General features: G+C 39.6%; 1 protein-coding gene across 1 annotated transcript in view; it reads right to left on the bottom strand.

Annotated features, from left to right (window-relative positions):
• Positions 1-7,305: 7,305 nt before the first annotated feature.
• LOC128653841 (multidrug and toxin extrusion protein 2) overlaps positions 7,306-22,573 on the bottom strand; it is a 236,275-nt gene continuing 221,007 nt past the window's right edge. The window contains exons 16-17 of the mRNA XM_053707375.1: positions 9,486-9,567; positions 7,306-8,330 (exon numbers count right to left, since the gene is read on the bottom strand). Of these exons, the coding sequence (XP_053563350.1) occupies positions 8,071-8,330; positions 9,486-9,567 (342 nt within the window). The 3' untranslated portion in view covers positions 7,306-8,070. The remainder of the gene's footprint in view (positions 8,331-9,485; positions 9,568-22,573) is intronic.

The following is a 22,573-nucleotide window of genomic DNA, read 5'->3' as shown; positions in this document are numbered from 1 at the left end:
GCGGAGATGTTCCAACTTAAATTTAAAAGTAATCACATCAGGTTCAGCTTGTTGAGAAATTTTTCCTGAATCTGAAATTTCTCCCTCAGACAAAACCTCCCTGGCCCCCTCAGACTGGTGTAGGGGCCCTTCAGAAACAATATCATCAGCGGCCTCATGCTCTTCAGTATTTTCTAAAACAGAGCAGTCGCGCTTTCACTGATAAGTGGGCATATTGGCTAAAATGTTTTTGATAGAATTATCCATTACAGCCGTTAATTGTTGCATAGTAAGGAGTATTGGCGCGCTAGATGTACTAGGGGCCTCCTGTATGGGCAAAACTGGTGTAGACGAAGGAGGGGATGATGCAGTACCATGCTTACTCCCCTCACTTGAGGAATCATCTTGGGCATCATTTTTACTAAATTTATTATGACATAAATCACATCTATTTAAATGAGAAGGAACCTTGGCTTCCCCACAGTCAGAACACAATCTATCTGGTAGTTCAGACATGTTAAACAGGCATAAACTTGATAACAAAGCACAAAAAACGTTTTAAAATAAAACCGTTACTGTCACGTTAAATTTTAAACTGAACACACTTTATTACTGCAATTGCGAAAAAGTATGAAGGAATTGTTCAAAATTCACCAAAATTTCACCACAGTGTCTTAAAGCCTTAAAAGTATTGCACACCAAATTTGGAAGCTTTAACCCTTAAAATAACGGAACCGGAGCCGTTTTTATATTTAACCCCTTTACAGTCCCTGGAATCTGCTTTGCTGAGACCCAACCAAGCCCAAAGGGGAATACGATACCAAATAATGCCTTCAGAAAGACTTTTCTATGTATCAGAGCTCCACACACATGCAGCTGCATGTCATGCTGTTCTCAAAAACAAGTGCGCCATACCGGCGCGAAAATGAGGCTCTGACTATGATTAGGGAAAGCCCCAATAGAATAAAGTGTCTAAAACAGTGCCTGCCGATATTATTTTACCAAAAATACCCAGATTAAATGATTCCTCAAGGCTAAATATGTGTAAATATGATCGATTTAGCCCAGAAAATGTCTACAGTCTTAATAAGCCCTTGTGAAGCCCTTATTTACTGTGTGAATAAAAATGGCTTACCGGATCCCATAGGGAAAATGACAGCTTCCAGCATTACATCGTCTTGTTAGAATGTGTCATACCTCAAGCAGCAAAAGACTGCTCACTGTTCCCCCAACTGAAGTTAATTCCTCTCAACAGTCCTGTGTGGAACAGCCATGGATTTTAGTAACGGTTGCTAAAATCATTTTCCTCATACAAACAGAAATCTTCATCTCTTTTCTGTTTCAGAGTAAATAGTACATACCAGCACTATTTTAAAATAACAAACTCTTGATTGAATAAGAAAAACTACAGTTAAACACTAAAAAACTCTAAGCCATCTCCGTGGAGATGTTGCCTGTACAACGGCAAAGAGAATGACTGGGGTAGGCGGAGCCTAGGAGGGATCATGTGACCAGCTTTGCTGGGCTCTTTGCCATTTCCTGTTGGGGAAGAGAATATCCCACAAGTAAGGATGACGCCGTGGACCGGACACACCTATGTTGGAGAAAAACTAGGCCCCAATAAGTTTTGTCACCAAACATATATAAAAACGATTAACATGCCAGCAAACATTTTATATTACACTTTTATAAGAGTATGTATATCTGTTAATAAGCCTGATACCAGTCGCTATCACTGCATTTAAGGCTTAACTTACATTAATCCGGTATCAGCAGCATTTTCTAGCAAATTCCATCCATAGAAATATGTTAACTGCACATACCTTATTACAGGAAAACCTGCACGCTATTCCCCCTCTGAAGTTACCTCAGCAAAGGATCTTAGTTACTTCTGCTAAGATCATAGAAATCACAGGCAGATTCTTCTTCTAATGCTGCCTGAGATGAAACAGTACACTCCGGTACCATTTAAAAATAAACTTTTGATTGAAGTTAAAAATCTAACTATAATACACGACTCTCCTCTTACTACGTCCATCTTTGTTGAGAGTTGCAAGAGAATGACTGGATATGGCAGTGAGGGGAGGAGCTATATAGCAGCTCTGCTGTGGGTGATCCTCTTGCAACTTCCTGTTGGGAAGGAGAATATCCCACAAGTAATGGATGATCCGTGGACTGGATACACTTAACAAGAGAAACCAAGTTTAGTACAGAACACCACCTTATCCAAATGAAACAGAAGGTAAGGCGAATTATATTGTAATGCCGAGAGCTCAGACACACATCGAGCAGAAGAAATGGCAACAAGAATAAAACTTTCCAAGATAACAACTTAAGATTTATGGAATGCATAGGTTCAACAGAACCCCTTAAAGAACTTTAAGATCTAAATGCAGACTCCATGGAGGAGCAATTTGTTTAAACAAAGGCCTGACTCAAGTGTTGAACAATTGGAACATCTACCAGCCGCTTGTGTAATAAAATAGACAAAACAGAGATCTGACCCTTTAGGGAACTCACTGAAAAACCCTTCTCAAATCCTTCTTGGAGAAAAGACAAAATTCTGGGAATCCTAACTTTACTCCATGAGCAACCCTCGGATTCACACCAATAAAGATAGGTATGCCCTATCTTATGGAAAATCTTCCTAGATACAGGCTTACATGCCTGAATTAAGGTATCTATGACCAAATCAGAAAAACCTTGCTTGTATAGAATCAAGCGTCCAATATCCAAGCAATCAGCTTCAGAGAAACTAGATTTGGATGGAAAAAGGAACCCTGAATAAGAAGTCCTTCCTCAACAGAAGTGTCCAGGGTGCAGAGATGACGTCCATCGGAGCTGCATACCAAATCCTGCGAGACCACACAGAAGCGAGGAGGAGCACTGATGTCTCCTCCTATATGATTTGAACAAACACCCGGGAAAGAAGCACAAACGAGGGAAATAGATATTCTAGGCTGAAAGACCAAAGAACTGTCAAGGTAGCTATCAGCTCGGACTGGGGGCCCTAGACTTGGACCCGTATCCCAGAAGCCTGGCATTCTGACAATATTCCAAGTGATCCAACTCCAGCTGATCCCATTTAAAAATCAGGTTGGAGAATACTCCCGGACGGAGTTCCCACTCTCCCGAATGAAAAGTCTGTCTATTCAGAAAATCTGTTTCCCAAGTGTCCATCCCTGAGATATGGACCGCTGACTCAGCCATCGTCAAAGAACATCTCGTTCCCCCCTGTTGATTGACGTAAAACCATCATATTGTCCGTCTGAAAACAGAAGAAACAGGACCGAAGCCCACTGAGACTAGACCAGAAGAGCCTTGAAGCTCGCTCTCAGTTCCATGGAGTCCATAAAAAGAACAGACTCCGCCTTAGTCCAAACTGAGCTAAATCATGTTCCCTGGGATAGGTGATCCAGAGACAACTACCATAGAAGATAGTCCCTTGTCTCCTGATCCACAGTTATTTGAGGAGACAAGTCTGCATAGTTTTCGTTCCATTGCCTGAGTGTACTTAACTGCGTAGGACTGAAGTGGAACAAACAAACGGAATGTTAAGGGCCACAAGGCACTGCTCATTTTATCAACCTTGGAAGGATGAAAGGTTGAGTGGACCTCACCAGGGATTGAACCTGCAACCCTTGGGTTGTTACAGAGCCCAGCCACAGTGCCTTAGCATGCTGAGCTATCTGTCCAGCTAATGTCCATGGTCGTCATCATCAGCCCAATTACTTCTATGTACTGGGCCACTGAAGGATGAGAAGTGGACTGAAGGACTAAACCAGTATTGATAGAACTTGATTTCCTGACTTCAATCAGAAAGATCTTCAATGATATGTAATTTGTCATGATACCCAAGAAAGCTACCCTTGTGCTTGGGACTAAGGAACACTTTTCCAAAGACACCTTCCACCCGTGAGATCACGGGAAGAATAACACCATGTCCGTGTAAATCCTGCTTGCTGTAAGAATGACGCCTGGACTAGGATATCAGCCAGACAGGGCCCCATTGCAATGCCCCAAAACTGAAGCACTGCCAACAGCAATCCCAGAGCCTCCATAAGAACTTGGAACTGTGGCAAGACTGAAAGGAATGACCACGAACAGGAAGTATTTATCCAGAAGGTAAACCCTAGAACTTAAAAAGATTCTCTGGAACGGTACATGAAGGAACTTGTCCTGTAATCCACCGTTGTCTTAAATTGAATTTCTAGGCTCAAGGGAGGAATGGAACAAATTAATAGTTTTTATCCTGAAGGACAGTACCAGTATGGTTTGAAGATTCTCCTTTTTCGAGAATCACAACCCGATCGGTAACCCCAGATCCTGTACCAGTAGTAAAACTGAAACATCACTCCCAGGTCTGAGAGGTCCCCTACGCAGTGTAAGGAGGTCTCAACTTTTGTCTGATCTTTAGACAATCTGGAAAGCAGAAACTGCCTCTGACAGGAAAACATTTGAGCTTGAAACCAAGCTTGAGCGAAAACGGAAAGTCAGCCCCCTACAAGATCCAATCCCAGACCTGGGCATGTTCTCCATGCTGTCTTTGATTCAACAGCAGGCTAAATGTTTTTTTGGTTTTTTTTTGTCAAGCCAGGTTCCAACAATGTTGGTTCCTGGCAAGGACTCACCAAAACCTTAAGTATAGAACATATATCTGTAAAACAAGGCTCTAACTAAAGTCCCAAGAGCCAGAACAGAGCCACCTACGCTCCCAGTTTGATAACCGGAAGGCAAGAAATTGAAATAAAGGAATTAGCTAATGTGAAAGCTTTATCCAGATCTGGAGTTTATCCAGGGAAGCTACTGACTAATAGCATCAGACAGTACATCAAGCCAATATGCCGGCACACTAGTGACGGTAGCAAAGCACACAGATGGTGTGTGTCCCATTACTAAATTTTTTCTATAGAACTATCCTCTAAAGGAATAGAAGTTCTCGTAGTGAATCCTTAGCTGAGTCGGCTATGGGAGAACAGTCTTGGAATGATACATTAGGCATTCCCTATATTTACATCTGAAACTGAGATTCTCAGTAACATGGAGGAATCATTTAGCAATAGCAATTCCTCTAGCAATGCTTTTACACAAAAACTAAAGGAAAAATTTGTGGCCATTGTTAATAGACTCCCAAACAGCAATCACTGTAGAGGGAGTAGAGTCAAGAGAAAATAAATGTGAATACATTTTAATAAATTATTTCACATAGGAAACAATACTGTGCCCTTAAACCTGAAAAGAAACTCTATTCTGTGTGCGTTTGTTTCATCCTCAGTCACAAGGGATGAACTAACAAACAGCTGAATTTCATTTATTATAATGTACACAGAACAAAACGTTACTGTCTCTTTAAATCTTAAAGTAACCCATATTTGTGTGTTTGTTTACCATCCCACGTCACAAAGGATGAATTAACAAATAAACAGTCTCAATTCTTTTAATAAAATTTACACATAAAAAAAGTTACTGTTTCTTTAAATTTTAAAAGAACATCTTATTTCTGTTTTACAGAACAATCCAATAAGAATATTAATAATACTGTAAATAAACATCGCTATGTACATCGAAAAGCAATGTCTTTGCAAGGAACTGCAGAGCCCTGCCTGTGATTCAAAAATTATTATGTACACTATAGCATAAAATTGTGGCATGGATTGACCGTTGTCACCAGACTCCTAACAGCAATAGCTTTACAAAGAGTATATATAATAAAAAAGGACACATAAAAAACAGTACTGTTTCTTAAAATGTTAAAACATTATCTTTTGTGTGCTTTTGTAGTATACTATCACAAGAATGAACTAACCCAAGCAACTGAATCTATATAATAAAGATCACAGATAATAAACGTTACTGTCTTTAAAGTTTAAAAATCCCATTATGTTTATTGTGCTTTGCAAACTGACTTTTAATTATTAAGCAAACAGTACTGGACCTACTGAACCTTAGCTATTGTGCTGAAGGTGCCCAAGTGTCCAAGTTAACAGCATAACCATCAGAGACTTTTTAACACATCTGACCCACAATGTATTATGTCTAGCACTGAGTGCTACATAGCTGAGTTAAACGCTCTACCCTACGGTATCATAATGGAGGAAGAGAACGCAACTAACCCATGCTTGTGAAGCTCCGCCCTTCGTGGGCGTAACAGTACTCCATCTCCCAGCACTCTTACTGTACAGCGTTCAGAGATGGAGGAAGGAGCTCAAAAACGGCGGGAAGATAACTCCGCCCATCGTGGGCGTCACCATACTCAATCTCCCGGTCGCCATTAAGATCTATATAGATCTGACACCGGGAGAAACAACAACTAAACCAAATGTAGAAAAAATTTGCAGAGTATGCTACCGCATGTCAGGTAGCTCTAACTCCTAATAAGACCTGTGGTCTAAATGTTCTGATGGCACCAGAAATAAAAGTTAGCCGTCTCCCAGTCGGTATATTTTACGCCGGTAGAAAAATAACACTGATTGAATCCAGCCCCAGTGTCTGTATAACATATCTCTTCCCATCACAATAAGGAGCCCAATCTTTATCTTAGCCCTTGACATGTGATTGTATTGTTAAAACCGCCGGGAGAAATATAACACCAATTCCATCCAGCCCCAGTGTCTGTATAACATATCTCATCCCATCACAATAAGGAGCCCATCTTTATCTTAGCCCTTACATGTGATTGTATGTAATGCAGTGCTCACTTTCTTCTGAGAGAATGATGTCCCCAGAAATAATAAAGTTAGCACTTACCTCGAAAGCTGTGCGACAGCATGGCATTCCAGCAGGTGTAAGATGTCCCCTCCCTCCCATAGCCCTGTGGAATAAGATAAGCCTGAATTTAAATGTGCTTAGGCTATCTGGATTAGGGCAGCAAATATGTATAGGAGGCGCAGTGAGAATTATGTCCCACCAGTTCCTATTGCATTAAAGCCACCAAATGCTCTACTGTAGAGACTGATCTGGTCTAGGCTACACCCTAGCACAAAGTAGCACTCTCTGGCACTACTTTAAAAATAATAAACTCTTGATTGAAGAATCTAAACTAACACCTCACTTTACCTCTTCCTATTACTAACACAGGCAAAGAGAATGACTGGAGTGGGAGAGAAGGGAGGAGCTATATATACAGCTCTGCTGTGGTGCTCTTTGCCTCCTCCTGCTGACCAGGAGGCGTAATCCCACAAGGATGAAATCCGTGAACTCATTGTGTCTTTAAAAAGAAATGAAGTTTAGAACCAGGAATGTATAACATACAATAGTGCATGAAAATAAATACGTCTATTACATAATTGTACCTAAACTGTATAAAAAAATAACACCAACAAAAAATGACTTATGCTTTTTTTGTAATTACTTAGACATGAGAATACAAGAAAAAAATACAATTTACTCCGGTATACCATTACTCTCTTTCACTAAAGTAGTAGGGAGCTGCAACAGATTAAAATGTAACTTAAAACAGAATCAAGCTACAACTAACTAGGACGTTTTTTTGAACATTCTTTAAAAAGTGTGTTACCTATTTTTTATTTTAAATCTGTATTCTTTTTAAATAGATGTTATAAATGTTTTTCTTAAAGCTCATTGTGCCTAAATACATATTGTAGCCTTAACAAGCAGTTTTTTGGCTTAGATATTTCCATTAGAAACAGAGTGCTTAACATTATGCAATATTGCACTTTTTATATTTATAATTTTACCTTCTTAAAAGTATTTCCCTATATGTTTAAGTATTTGGCATAAGTCACCGTTTAGGAAGAATGAAAAGAACCTTTTTCCAGGAAAATATGTAAAAATTGGACAGTAATTTTTCAACAAAATGTTTACAAACAGTATAAGAAGGCTATAAACATATACAAATAATTTGGTTTGTTTATATGACCTCAGTCAACATAAATAAAAATATTTTCTTGAGGGGAGAGCACATTCATGAAATGTATTTGCTGGTAGCGGATTCCTTCCGCAAACACTCCTGCAGATATATCAGAAGCAACTGGAATGCGATCACCAAAGCACGCTTTGTTTAGGAGACACCATTTATCATGGTTTCTTGAAGAAGGTTTTACTTTGCTTCTGTTAAGACTGAATATACGTTTATCCTTTACCAGTCAAAAGCTTAATTAATATTCCAGTAATCAAAGCTACTACAGCTGAACAAACAGCCAGGCCGCGCCAAAAAATCAACTGTTTCACGGAGAGGACTTCTCCCACTACAGTAACTTCAGGAAGTGATTCTTCTTGCAACACAAGCAGATCCGTATGGCTCTCACTAGAAGTAGCATCGGGTAATATAACTCCATCTGGTAATTCTTGATCCACACCAGAATGTTCCATGTCAGTGTCTAGGATATTCCCTACAACACAGCAAAGGACTTTTAAAATATTCATATGTCATTAAAGCTTTATCAAATAAAATGTAATGTAAGTCGTCATTTCCATCATATCAAAAGTAGAACAGCAGTGCATTTCAAATAATATTTGAAGTACGTTTTGCAATATTTACTGTATTTGAGAAGCACTTCTACCGGTTTTATTTTATTCAGTGGTCAAGGTTTAATAGAACAACTGACTAAACTATGCTGTAATATTTAATGCCATTATTATTTTATAAAGAATGGAATTATAAAGAAGAACATTTGGCAGATCCCAGGAGCTTGGCATCTAGACTCATAACATTCTATTTCTGCCTCACAGATTTGTTATTAGCAGTGTATCTTTATTACTTTATTATCAAATTTATATACTTATCGTTTTGTACTTTTATTGGGTTTACATTTCGTTTTTTCAAATTTAGTTTACAGGCGATTTAATCGTTGGTTCTGTAATTGTGCAGTGTTCTCCCTGCTGTCTATAACTGCTTTTACCGACTACCCAGCTAAAAATGTAGCAAATATTAAAGGGACATAAAACCCAATTTTTTTCTTTCATGATTTAGATAGAATGTAACATTTTAAAACAACTTTCTAATTTACTTCAATGTTATACATTAGCAGGGGCACTAGATGGCAGCACTATTTCCTGTTGTGTAGTGCTTCCAGCATGTGCACACTACCTACATAGGTATCTCTTCAACAAAGAATAACTTGAGATTGAAAAAAAAATTGATAATGGAAGTAAATTGGAAACTTTTTAAAAATTGTATTCTCTATCTGAATCATGAAAGAAAACTTTTGGGTTTAAATGTCCTTTTAAGCTAGAATTAGCCAGTATTAAAAATGTACAATTTTTATAACACAAAATATAATTAAATACATTGATGCTAAATGATACATTTTATTTGTGCTTTGCATAGCAGAAAATGATATATTATAAAATATTACTTTTCCCCCACCCGGCTACTTGATAATGCCACCCAGCTTCCTCAAAATGCCACCTGGCTGGCAAAATGTTCCTTGGAGAAAACGGTGGTGGATATTTAATCCTAAAAGCTGTATGTCTGGCTCCAAGGCATTTCTACATTTCCAGGTCTCACAATTGCATTTATTTACCCATTTGTTGAAGTTACTCACCATTTTCAAGAACAGCAAAACCAGTTAAGGAACCACAATCAACCTTCTCTTTCGGTGATTTCACTCCTGCACGTATTCGTGCCTGGTAACAACAAAAAAATTTTAAATAAAAAATTATTATATATATATATATATATATATATATATATATATATATATATATATATATCTCAACAAACTACAAGAGGAGAACAAGGACCATCAAAAATTTCCTAAGGCCCTGTATAGATAGGGAATCAGCACTCTTTTTATAAAAATAGCTCAAAAGTGTAGCTAAATTAAACAAATGGAATGAATCTCTGACCAGTACAATCACAGAGAACAAAAAATAATTTATTAATAGTACAGAAAGAAGTAAATTCTAACTGTCCAAACATAGCAATAGGCCAGTTGTGCGCTGGCCTCGGGTATATGTTAGCAACACAAAGTAAAGTATGTTGAACTAACAATATAGTACATGTGGCCAATTAAAACCCTGAAGATGTGCACATCATAATCATAATATTGTCAAAAATACAATCCAAAGACACCTAGTACACTGCTACACCTAAGCTGTACACGGTGCCCAAGTCAATACAAGGGATAATTACCGGACAGGTAAATTTTTAGGGATCTAAGTAGTGATAGGTGCTTTGTAAAGATTTCAGGAACAACAATAATGGCAGTATAGCAACAATTACAAAGAATTACATATAAGTATGAAGAATAGCTATTGCAATGGTTATTAGCAATAAGATAAATAGTGAGTTACATACAAGTATGAAGAATAACTATTGCAATGGTTATTAGCAATAAGATAGATAGTGGAACATAGTAATATATCCTCCATAATGAATTGCCTCAGTACATCAGTTACATAGAGACACAGCAGTTTACATAGAGATGCCTGCATATATTGAGATAAAATTCTCACAAGAGTGTATTGCTGAAGAAAACAACCAAATCACCCCAGGATGATTTTCCACATATAGCGGTATTGTTTTCAGCCATACTTAGCATAAGTCCAAGGTATGCAAAATGGGATAAGTGCTGCCAAAGCTGCATGCGTGTTAGTAAAGCATAGTACGTCTTATTGCTGAAGATATTGTGTGAGAACAGCAAACAAGCCAAATGAGCAGTGGGAGTCAGTCCAGGCTAACCCCCCATATTGCATGTGAAAGCAGCTATATTCCTATGTTAAGCCGTAAGCATGCACTTATCTGATTCTGGAGGTGTCCACAATTGAGGTCCGCTGTTTGTTACCGGTTGCCTCCTGAAAACATAATTTATTTAAGAACTTACCTGATAAATTAATTTCTTTCATATTAGCAAGAGTCCATGAGCTAGTGACGTATGGGATATACATTCCTACCAGGAGGGGCAAAGTTTCCCAAACCTCAAATGCCTATAAATACACCCCTCACCACACCCACAAATCAGTTTAACGCATAGCCAAGAAGTGGGGTGATAAGACAAAAGTGCGAAAGCATAAAAAATAAGGAATTGGAATAATTGTGCTTTATACAAAAAAATCATAACCACCACAAAAAGGGTGGGCCTCATGGACTCTTGCTAGTATGAAAGAAATGAATTTATCAGGTAAGTTCTTACATAAATTATGTTTTCTTTCATGTATTTAGCAAGAGTCCATGAGATAGTGACGTATGGGATAATGACTACCCAAGATGTGGATCTTCCACGCAAGAGTCACTAGAGAGGGAGGGATAAAATAAAGACAGCCAATTCCGCTGAAAATAATCCACACCCAAAATAAAGTTTAAATCTTATAATGAAAAAAAATGAAATTATAAGCAGAAGAATCAAACTGAAAAAGCTGCCTGAAGTACTTTTCTACCAAAAACTGCTTCAGAAGAAGAAAAAACACATCAAAATGGTAGAATTTAGTAAAAGTATGCAAAGAGGACCAAGTTGCTGCTTTGCAAATCTGATCAACCGAAGCTTCATTCCTAAACGCCCAGGAAGTAGAAACTGACCTAGTAGAATGAACTGTAATCCTTTGAGGCGGAGTTTTACCCGACTCGACATAAGCATGATGAATTAAAGATTTCAACCAAGATGCCAAAGAAATGGCAGAGGCCTTCTGACCTTTCCTAGAACCGGAAAAGATAACAAATAGACTAGAAGTCTTTCGGAAATTCTTAGTATCTTCAACATAACATTTCAAAGCTCTAACTACATCCAAAGAATGCAATGATCTCTCCTTAGAATTCTTAGGATTAGGACATAATGAAGGAACCACAATTTCTCTACTAATGTTGTTAGAATTCACAACTTTAGGTAAAAATTTAAAAGAAGTCCGCAACACCGCCTTATCCTGATGAAAAAACAGAAAAGGAGACTCACAAGAAAGAGCAGATAATTCAGAAACTCTTCTAGCAGAAGAGATGGCCAAAAGAAACAAAACTTTCCAAGAAAGTAATGTAATGTCCAGTGAATGCATAGGTTCAAACGGAGGAGCTTGAAGAGCCCCCAGAACCAAATTCAAACTCCAAGGAGGAGAAATTGACTTAAGTTTTAAACGAACCAAAGCTTGTACAAAACAATAAAAATCAGGAAAACTAGCAATCTTTCTGTGAAAAAGAACAGAAAGAGCAAAGATTTGTCCTTTTAAGGAACTTGCAGACAAAACTTATCCAAACCATCCTGAAGAAACTGTAAAATTCTAGGAATTCTAAAAGAATGCCAAGAAAAAAAGATGCGAAAAACACCAAAAAATGCAAGTCTTCCAGACTCGATAATATATCATCCTAGATACAGATTTACGAGCCTGCAACATAGTATTAATTACGGAGTCAGAGAAACCTCTATGACTGAGAATCAAGCGTTCAATCTCCATACCTTCAATTTTAAGGATTTGAGATCCTGATGGAAAAAAAGGAGCTTGTGATAGAAGGTCTGGTCTCAACGGAAGAGTCCACGGATGGCAAGGAGCCATCCGGACAAGATCCGCATACCAAAACCTGTGAGGCCATGCTGGAGCCACCAGCAGAATAAACGAACGCTCCTTTAGAATTTTGGAAATCACTCTTGAAAGAAGAACTAGAGGCGGAAAGATATAGCAGGATGATATTTCCAAGGAAGTGACAATGCATCCACTGCTTCCGCCTGAGGATCCCTGGATCTGGACAGATACCTGGGAAGCTTCTTGTTTAGATGAGAAGCCATCAGATCTATTTCTGGAAGTCCCCATATTTGAACAATCTGAAGAAATACCTCTGGGTGAAGAGACCATTCGCCCGGATGTAGCATTTGGCGACTGAGATAATCCGCTTCCCAATTGTCTATACCTGGGATATGAACCGCAGAAATTAGACAGGAGCTGTATTTCGCCCATACAAGTATTCGAGATACTTCCTTTATAGCCAGAGGACTGTGAGTCCCTCTTGATGATTGACATATGCCACATTTGTGACATTGTCCGTCTGGAAACAAATGAACGACTCTCTCTTTAGAAGAGGCCACAACTGAAGAGCTCTGAAAATTGCACGGAGTTCCAAAATGTTGATTGGAAATCTCGCCTCCTGAGATTCCCAAACCCCTTGTGCTGTCAGAAACCCCCATACAGCTCCCCAACCTGTCAGACTTGCATCTGTTGAGATCACAGTCCAGGTTGGAAGAACAAAAGAAGCCCCCTGAACTAAACGATGGTGGACTGTACCACGTCAGAGGGTGTCGAACAATCGGTTTTAAAGATATTAAATGAGATATCTTTGTATAATCCCTGCACCACTGGTTCAGCATACAGAGCTGAGGAGGTCGCATGTGAAAATGAGCAAAGGGGAACACGTCCAATGCAGCAGTCATAAGAACCTAGAATTTCCATGCATAAAGCTACCGAAGGGAATGATTGAGACTGAAGGTTTCGATAAGCTGAAACCAATTTCAGACGTCTCTTGTCTGACAGAGACAGAGTCATGGACACTGAATCTATCTGGAAACCTAAAAAAGGTTACTCTTGTCTGAGGAATCAACAAACTTTTTGGTTAATTGATCCTCCAACCATGTTCTTGAAGAAACAACACTCATAAAAAGCTGGAAAGGATCTTTCCATTGAAAATGAGCAAAGGGAATTGAATCCAATGCTGTTAAAACTTCTATGCATATATAGCAACTGAAGGAAATAATAGAGACTAAAGGTACCGACAGACGGAACCCAATACAAATTGTCCCTTGTCTGATAGAGACAAAGACAGTGACATAAACCATCTGGAAACCTAAAAAAGGTGACCCTTGCGTGAGGAATCAAGAGCTTTTGAAAAAAAGATCCTCTAACTATGTCCTGAAGAGCAAAGTGAAATCATATGAGATTCCGCATCCTCAGGAAATAATCTGAATGAAAACAGAAAAATGAAAAATATGCATTTATTGTATCTAATGAAAACAAATAATGCTATCAATGACCATAAAAAGGCAGAATAGTTTGAATAAAACTCCAAAACCCAGTTCCTAAAAAAGGAACTGGAAGAAATACCCCAGAAGATTCCAGGTCTGAGCAGCGCTTGAACCCCATGGGTGCCCAGCCATGCTTCAACAGTATCCAAAATATATAGGACAGAAACACACTTAAAGAAAGTGTTAGCCTTACTGGAATAAAATCAAAGAAATTTGGACAAAATAGAACCAAATAAATTTCAAAGAAGTCTTAACCTGCCCCTTACCAGCCAAGCTGGAATACGGCACGTACATCGCAATATTAGGGAGCTGATCAACTATAAACATTTTACTTGGGAAAGAACTCAGGAATTCTTTCCTTAATAAAAACAACCAAACTAGTATAAGCTTAAAGTTTTAGTCTTAGAACTCAATCTTGAAGCCCATAGTAACAGTTAAGAATTGAATCCAATTATAAAACAAATAATTGATTATCTTAGAACAAAAGAAATATGGATTTTCTTTTTAAAAAAAAATCACAAAATTCTTCTAGCTAAAATAGCTAAAGACATAGATTAACCCTCATTTGCGAATATATTCAATAAAATGAAGACACAAATGAAATCATTAGCATGATAGTCCAGTTTAAAGGACCAGTCAAAACAGAGGTCTTGCAAAATGCAAAACAACAAGACAAATGCAACAGCACCTAGTCTAGTAAATGTTGTCCCTTTAACAATGCTAAAATAAATCATAATCTGATACTTGATCTTAAAGTAAACAGAAAAAATGAAGCAATTGCAATATCACAGGACCAAGAAAAGTACCTGAAACTAAATAATTTTCCATAAATAAGATACAACTATATAAAGGAAAATAAATACTATTTTGCTATAAAAACAATAGCATAATTAGTAGGAGTAGAGATAGCCCCAATAAATTGGAGAACCCTCCAAATTGAATTTAACTGCTGGCAAAGAATATAGTTTAAAACCTTTGAAGAAGGAATAAAAGAAAATTCTCAGCCTATTCCATTCCCTAGTATGGGGAATTGGAAAGAAAACCTCTGAAATCACAGAAGAATAAAAAGGCAGAAATAGTGTCAGCTAGTCTTAAAGAACTAGTTACCTTAATATCCAAAATAATCAACACCTCTTCAACAAAGAACAAATGTACTTTAATAATAAAAAAATTATAAAAAAGTAGATTTGTTAGTGTCAATATCTGATGAAGAGAATTTCTGAAAGAGAAAAAAACATCATCAGAGAAGGATAAATCAGTATGTTGTTGGTCATTTGAAACTTCAATAATTAAAAAAGAAGTGAAAAAGACCTAAAAAACAGAATTTATGCTTACCTGATAAATTACTTTCTCCAACGGTGTGTCCGGTCCACGGCATCATCCATTACTTGTGGGATATTCTCCTCCCCTACAGGGAAAGGCAAGGAGAGCACACAGCAGAGCTGTCCATATAGCTCCCCCTCTAGCTCCGCCCCCCAGTCATTCGACCGACGGTTAGGAGAAAAAGTAGAAACTATAGGGTGCCGTGGTGACTGTAGTGTATAAAGACAAAAAAAATTTCAACCTGATTAGGAAAACCAGGGCAGCCCGTGGACCGGACACACCGTTGGAGAAAGTAATTTATCAGGTAAGCATAAATTCTGTTTTCTCCAACATTGGTGTGTCCGGTCCACGGCGTCATCCATTACTTGTGGGAACCAATACCAAAGCTTTAGGACACGGATGAAGGGAGGGAGCAAATCAGGTTACCTAAATGGAAGGCACCACGGCTTGCAAAACTTTTCTCCCAAAAATAGCCTCCGAAGAAGCATAAGTATCAAATTTGTAGAATTTGGCAAAAGTGTGCAGAGAATACCAAGTCGCTGCCTTACATATCTGATCAACAGAAGCCTCGTTCTTGTAGGCCCATGTGGAAGCCACAGCCCTAGTAGAGTGAGCTGTGATTCGGTCAGGAGGCTGTCGTCCGGCAGTCTCATAGGCCAATCGGATAATGCTTTTTAGCCAGAAAGAGAGAGAGAGGTAGCAGTAGCTTTTTGATCTCTCCTCTTACCAGAGTAAACGACAAACAAAGATGAGGTTTGTCTAAAATCTTTTGTTGCTTCTAAATAGAACTTTAAAGCACGAACAACATCTAAATTGTGTAATAAACGTTCCTTCTTGAAACTGGTTTCGGACACAGAGAAGGAACAACTATTTCCTGGTTAATATTCTTGTTGGAAACAACTTTTGGAAGAAAACCAGGCTTAGTACGCAAAACAACCTTATCTGAATGGAAAACCAGATAGGGTGGATTACACTGCAAAGCAGATAATTCAGAAACTCTTCTAGCAGAAGAAATAGCACCCAAAAACAGTACTTTCCAAGATAATAACTTAATATTTATGGAATGTAAAGGTTCAAACGGAACCCCTTGAAGAACTGAAAGATCTAAATTTAGACTCCAAGGAGGAGTCATGGTTCTGTAAACAGGCTTGATTCTAACCAAAGCCTGAACAAAAGCTTGTACATCTGGCACAGCTGCCAGTCGTTTGTGTAACAAGACAGATAAAGCAGAAATCTGTCCCTTTAGAGAACTAGCGGACAACCCTTTATCCAAACCTTCTTGGAGAAAGGAGAGAATCCTTGGAATTTTTATTTTACTCCAGGAGAATCCCTTGGATTCACACCAACAGATATATTTACGCCATATTTTATGGTAAATCTTTCTAGTCACAGGTTTTCTGGCTTGGACCAGAGTATCTATCACAGAATTCGAAAACCCACGTTTGGATAAAATCAAGCGTTCAATTTCCAAGCAGTCAGCTGCAGAGAAACTAGATTTGGATGTTCGAATGGACCTTGTACTAGAAGATCCTGTCTCAAAGGTAGCTTCCATGGTGGAGCCGATGACATATTCACCAGGTCTGCATACCAAGTCCTGCGTGGCCACGCAGGAGCTATCAGAATCACCGAGGCCTTTTCCTGTTTGATCCTGGCTATGAGCCTGGGAAGGAGAGGAAACGGTGGAAACACATACGCTAGGTTGAACGACCAAGGCGCCACTAATGCATCCACTAGAATCGCCTTGGGATCCCTGGATCTGGACCCGTAACAAGGAATCTTGAAGTTCTGACGGGACGCCATTAGATCCATGTCTGGAATGCCCCATAATTGGGTTAACTGAGCAAAGACCTCCGGGTGGAGTTCCCACTCCCCCGGATGGAAAGTCTGACGACTCAAATAGTCCGCCTCCCAGTTGTCTACTCCTGGGATGTGAATAGCAGATAGATGGCAGGAGTGATTCTCTGCCCATTGGATGATCTTGGTTACTTCCTTCATCGCTAGGGAACTCTTTGTTCCCCCCTGATGATTGATGTACGCAACAGTCGTTATGTTGTCCGACTGAAATCTTATGAACCTGGCTTTCGCTAGCTGAGGTCAAGCCAGGAGCGCATTGAATATTGCTCTTAGTTCCAAAATGTTTATCGGGAGAAGCGACTCTTTCCGAGACCATAGGCCCTGAGCTTTCAGGGAGTCCCAGACCGCGCCCCACCCCAAGAGGCTGGCGTCGGTCGTGACAATGACCCACTCCGGTCTGCGGAAACTCATTCCCTGAGACAGGTGATCCTGGGTCAACCACCAGAGAAGTGAGTCCCTGGTTACCTGGTCTACTTGAATTTGGGGAGACAAGTCTGTATAGTCCCCATTCCACTGATTGAGCATGCACAGCTGTAATGGTCTTAGATGAATTCGAGCAAAAGGAACCACGTCCATTGCTGCGACCATTAGTCCTATTACTTCCATGCACCGAGCTATGGAGGGTTGAGGAATAGAATGAAGAACTCGACAAGCATTTAGAAGCTTTAACTTTCTGACTTCTGTCAGGAAGATCTTCATTTCCATAGAATCTATTATTGTTCCCAGAAACGGAACCCTTGTGGACGGTGACAGTGAACTCTTTTCTATGTTCACCTTCCACCCGTGAGATCTGAGAAAAGCCAACACAATGTCTGTGTGGGCCCTCGCTTTGGAAAGAGACGACGCTTGGATTAGGATGTCGTCTAGATAAGGTGCTACAGCGATGCCCCTCGGCCTTAGGACCGCTAGAAGGGACCCTAGCACCTTTGAGAAAATTCTGGGAGCGGTGGCTAAACCGAATGGAAGAGCCACGTGAAAAATGGAACTCTGAGGAAATTGTTTAATATCTTTAAATCCAGGATTGGCCTGAAAGTTCCCTCTTTTTTGGGAACCACAAACAGGTTTGAGTAAAAACCTAGACCTTGTTCCCCGGAGGGGACTGGGTTTATCACTCCCATCTTTGATAGGTCTCTTACACAATGTAAGAATGCCTGTTTCTTTATCTGGTCTGAAGATAAGTGAGACAGGTGGAATCTTCCCTTTGGAGGAAGTCCCTTGAACTCTAGCAGGTATCCCTTGGAGACTATTTCTAGTACCCAGGGATCCGGAACATCTCTTGCCCAAGCCTGAGCGAAGAGAGATAGTCTGCCCCCTACCAGATCCGGTCCCGGATCGGGGGCTACCCCTTCATGCTGTCTTGGTAGCAGCAGCAGGTTTCTTGGTCTGTTTACCCTTGTTCCAGCCTTGCATGGGCTTCCAAGCGGGTTTGGGCTGGGCCGCGTTACCTTCTTGTCTAGCGGCAGTGGAGTTATTAGCCGGTCCGTTCCTGAAATTGTGAAAGGAACGAAAATTAGACTTGTTCTTAGCCTTAAAAGGCCTATCCTGTGGGAGGGCATGGCCCTTACCCCCAGTGATGTCTGAAATAATTTCCTTCAATTCCGGCCCAAAAAGGGTCTTACCCTTGAAAGGAATATTAAGTAACTTAGTCTTGGACGACACATCTGCCGACCAGGATTTTAGCCAAAGCGCCCTCCGCGCTACTATAGCAAAACCTGAGTTTTTCGCCGCCAATTTCGTTATTTGAAAAGCGGCATCCAATATAAAGGAATTAGCTAACTTTAATGCGTGAATTCTGTCCATGACTTCTTCATAGGAAGTCTCTTTCTGGAGCGACCTTTCTAGTTCCTCGAACCAAAAGGACGCCGCTGAAGTGACAGTAATAACACACGTAGCTGGTTGAAGGATGAACCCTTGTTGAACAAAAATCTTTTTAAGCAATCCTTCCAATTTTTATCCATAGGATCTTTGAAAGCGCAGCTGTCCTCTATAGGAATAGTTGTGCGCTTCGCTAGTGTTGAAACAGCTCCCTCAACCTTCGGGACCGTCTGCCATGCGTCCCTTCTAGGGTCTACTATGGGAAACATTTTCTTAAATATAGGAGGTGGGGCAAAGGGTACACCTGGCTTCTCCCACTCCTTATCCACTATGCTCGCTACCCTCTTGGGTATTGGAAAAGCGTCTTCGTGCACTGGGACCTCTAAAAATTTGTCCAATTTGCACAACTTCTCTGGTACTACTACAGAATCACAGTCATCCAGAGTAGCTAATACCTCCTTAAGCAAAGCGCGGAGATGTTCTAGCTTAAATTTAAATGCTACTATATCAGGTTCTGCCTGTTGAGAAATTTTTCCTGAGTCTGAAATTTCACCCTCAGACAGCCCTTCCCTCACAGCCAATTCCGATTGATGTGAGGGTAAAATAGATAAGGCATCGTCAGCGTCTGATTGTTCATCCTTTTTTTATCTGTATTTAAAACTGAACAATCACGCTTTCTCTGAAATGCTGGCAGTTTGGATAAAAGATTTGCTATAGAATTATCCACTACTGCTGTTAATTGTTGCATAGAAATAAGCACTGGCGCGCTAGGTGTCGCCTGCGCGGGCAAAGCTGGTGTAGACACAGAAGGAGAGGATGTAGAATTATCCTCACTACCTTCATTAGATAAATTATCTTGGGCAACATTATGAAATGTAACAGAGCTGTCCTTATTTTGTTTGGACGCTATGGCACAATTATCACAAACACTCAAAGGGGGAACACATTTGTCTCTACACACACAGAACATAGGTTATCTGATGGCATAGACATGTTAAACAGATTTAGGCAGGCAAACAATGCAATAAAAACGATTATAAACAAAAACGTTACTGTCTCTTTAAATAATAAAATTACACACTTTATTTCTGAATGTTCAAAAAACTATGAAGGCAATATCCGATTTTTATGAAATTTGGACCCCAGTGTCTTAATGCTTAGAATGTATTGCACAGCAAATATGGAGACTCTAGCTCTTAAAACAAGCAAACCAGAGCTAATTGTTGGATTTAACCGTTTTTATACACTACAATCCCTGCTACAGTATTGCTGCAGCATTTTACCTTCCTTAGGGGTCAATCATCCACAGAAATAAGCCTTCTGGAGTCACTTTCTGAGTCACAGGACCCTCACATGAAAACTGCATGCACTGCCTTGAAATCAACTGCACAGCTGAAGCACCAAAATGAGGCTTCCTCCCTCAGCACACTAGAGTGAAGGGGCCTTCCTGACTAGATTTAGGTGTCTAAAACATGCCAGATCAATAAAAAACGTTCCCAAGTGTATATGAGCTTATAAAACAGTTCAAATGCCATGATATTGTAATAAAAACCAATCGATTTTGCCCCTAACAGTGTCTACCAGCATAAAAATCAAAAAAGGGGAAGCCTGTTATCTTTTTTGCTGAGGTGAAAGAAAAATGGCTTACCATTTTCCCTGAGGGGAAAAATGACTGTCATCTAGCATTAGCCTGTGTTGTTAGAAGGAGACTAGTCATACCTGAAGCAGATGAGTCTGCAAACTGTTACCCCCAACTGAAGTTCTCTTGTTTCAACAGTCCTGCGTGATAACAGTAATGGATTTTAGTTACTTGTGCTAAAATCATATTCCTCTTAACAGAAATCTTCATCACTTTTCTGTTGTAGAGTATATAGTACAAGCCAGCACTATTTTAAAATAAACTCTTGATAGAAGATATAAAAAACTACAACACCACAAACTCCTCACCATCCCCGAGGAGATGCTACTTGTTCAGAGCGGCAAGGAGAATGACTGGGGGGCGGAGCTAGAGGGGGAGCTATATGGACAGCTCTGCTGTGTGCTCTCCTTGCCTTTCCCTGTAGGGGAGGAGAATATCCCACAAGTAATGGATGACGCCGTGGACCGGACACACCAATGTTGGAGAAATTGTATTAGAAGGCACGAAGTCAGACAAAGCCTTAAACAGAAAAAATATTTCTTATAAATCTTCTAAACATTTCTTGTACTTAAGAATGGAAATGTATAAAGCATAAATACTAATGGAGTCTGCATGTAAAAGTATATCATAATAACTTATTACAAACCATAGCTAAAGATAAACATTTATAACATTTAAAATAAATGAACTTAGCTTTGGTAGAACTGAAACTCAGTTAAGCATTCTTCCAGAAGTGGCTTCTGACTCAGGGTCAATCGGAGACATCTTGCAATATGTAATAGAAAAAATAACATAAAGCAAAATTGATCAAATTCCTTAAATGACAGTTTCAGGAATGGGAAAAAAATGCCAGTGAACAAGCTTCTAGCAACCAGAAGCAATAAATAATGAGACTTAAATAATGTGGAGACAATAGTGACGCCCATATTTTTTAGCGCCAAAAAAGACGCCCACATTATTTGGCGCCTAAATGCTTTTGACGACAAAAATGACGCCACATCCGGAACGCCGACACTTTTGGCGCAAAAAAACATCAAAAAATGACGCAACTTCCGGCGACGCGTATCACGCCGGAAACAGAAAAAAAAATGCTCATGGACACTTGCTAATTACATGAAAGAAATACTGCCTTGTAATTGAGTCCCATGAAACAGTTTGCTGAGCCAGTTGAATGTTACACGCTGAGACTGCAGCGTGGTAGGACTGCGTGCTTACTTCCTGGTTGGTCACATGTGCGTCCGTGATCCAATGCCTACGATCCTGATCGTTTCAACCACAATGCCAAATGATAGACGGGGCTTCCTCAGGGCGGATGGAAGCCCCGTCTATCATTTGGCATTGTGGGTGAAACGATCAGGATCGTAGGCATTGGATCACGGACGCACATGTGACCAACCAGGAAGTAAGCACGCAGTCCTACCACGCTGCAGTCTCAGCGTGTAGCATTCAACTGGCTCAGCAAACTGTTTCATGGGACTCAATTACAAGGCAGTATTTCAGGAGGCAACCGGTAAACAGCGGACCTCAATTGTGGACACCTCCAGAATCAGATAAGTGCATGCTTACGGCTTAACATAGGAATATAGCTGCTTTCACATGCAATATGGGGAGTTAGCCTGGACTGACTCCCACTGCTCATTTGGCTTGTTTGCTGTTTTCACACAATATCTTCAGCAATAAGACATACTATGCTTTACTAACACGCATGCAGCTTTGGCAGCACTTATCCCATTTTGCATACCTTGGACTTATGCTAAGTTTGGCTGAAAACAATACCGCTATATGTGGAAAATCATCCTGGTGTGATTTGGTTGTTTTCTTCAGCAATATACTCTTGTGAGAATTTTATCTCAATATATGCAGGCATCTCTATGTAAACTGCTGTGTCTCTATGTACTGAGGCAATTCATTATGGAGGATGTATTACTATGTTCCACTATCTATCTTATTGCTAATAACCATTGCAATAGTTATTCTTCATACTTGTATGTAACTCACTATTTATCTTATTGTTAATAAGCATTGCAATAGCTATTCTTCATACTTGTATGTAATTCTTTGTAAT

Source organism: Bombina bombina, chromosome 3, assembly GCF_027579735.1.
Source record: "Bombina bombina isolate aBomBom1 chromosome 3, aBomBom1.pri, whole genome shotgun sequence".
In the NCBI taxonomy this organism is placed as follows: domain Eukaryota; kingdom Metazoa; phylum Chordata; class Amphibia; order Anura; family Bombinatoridae; genus Bombina; species Bombina bombina.
This window is presented reverse-complemented; position numbering and strand designations above follow the sequence as displayed.